The 636-nt window shown below is 63.7% G+C and overlaps 1 protein-coding gene across 1 annotated transcript in view; it reads left to right on the plus strand.

The window, feature by feature from the left end:
* Positions 1-3: 3 nt before the first annotated feature.
* ALKBH5 (AlkB family member 5, RNA demethylase) overlaps positions 4-636 on the plus strand; it is a gene marked incomplete at its 5' end in the record, with an annotated part of 16489 nt that continues 15856 nt past the window's right edge. The window contains one exon of the mRNA XM_009326314.1: positions 4-632. Coding sequence (XP_009324589.1) covers positions 4-632 — 629 coding nt within the window. The remainder of the gene's footprint in view (positions 633-636) is intronic.

Raw genomic sequence — 636 nt, forward strand, 5'->3', positions numbered from 1 at the left:
CTCCCGCGGGAGCCCCCCGAACCCCCCTACGATCGCAAGCGCCGGCACCAGGAGGACTCCGGCTCCGAGCCCAGCGACTACGAGGAGCAGAAGGAGGAGGAAGAAGCCCGGAAAGTCAAAAGCGGCATCCGCCAGCTTCGCCTCTTCAGCGCCGAGGAGTGCGCCAAGATCGAAGCTCGGATCGAGGACGTGGTGTCCCGGGCGGAGAAGGGGCTCTACAAGGAGCACACGGTGGATCGGGCGCCGCTGCGGAACAAGTATTTTTTCGGGGAGGGCTATACCTACGGGTCTCAGCTGCAGAGACGAGGCCCCGGCCAGGAGCGCCTGTACCCGCGGGGGGAGGTGGACGCCATCCCCGAGTGGGTGCACGACCTGGTGATCAGGAAGCTGGTGGAGCACCGGGTGATTCCCGAGGGCTTTGTGAACAGTGCCGTCATCAACGACTACCAGCCGGGGGGCTGCATTGTCTCCCACGTGGACCCCATCCATATCTTCGAGAGGCCCATCGTCTCCGTCTCCTTCTTCAGCGACTCGGCGCTCTGCTTCGGGTGTAAATTCCAGTTCAAACCCATCAGGGTCTCGGAGCCCGTTCTCTTCCTGCCCGTGAAGAGGGGAAGCGTCACGGTGCTCAGGTAA

Source organism: Pygoscelis adeliae, unplaced genomic scaffold, assembly GCF_000699105.1.
Source record: "Pygoscelis adeliae isolate BGI_AS28 unplaced genomic scaffold, ASM69910v1 Scaffold946, whole genome shotgun sequence".
Taxonomy (NCBI): domain Eukaryota; kingdom Metazoa; phylum Chordata; class Aves; order Sphenisciformes; family Spheniscidae; genus Pygoscelis; species Pygoscelis adeliae.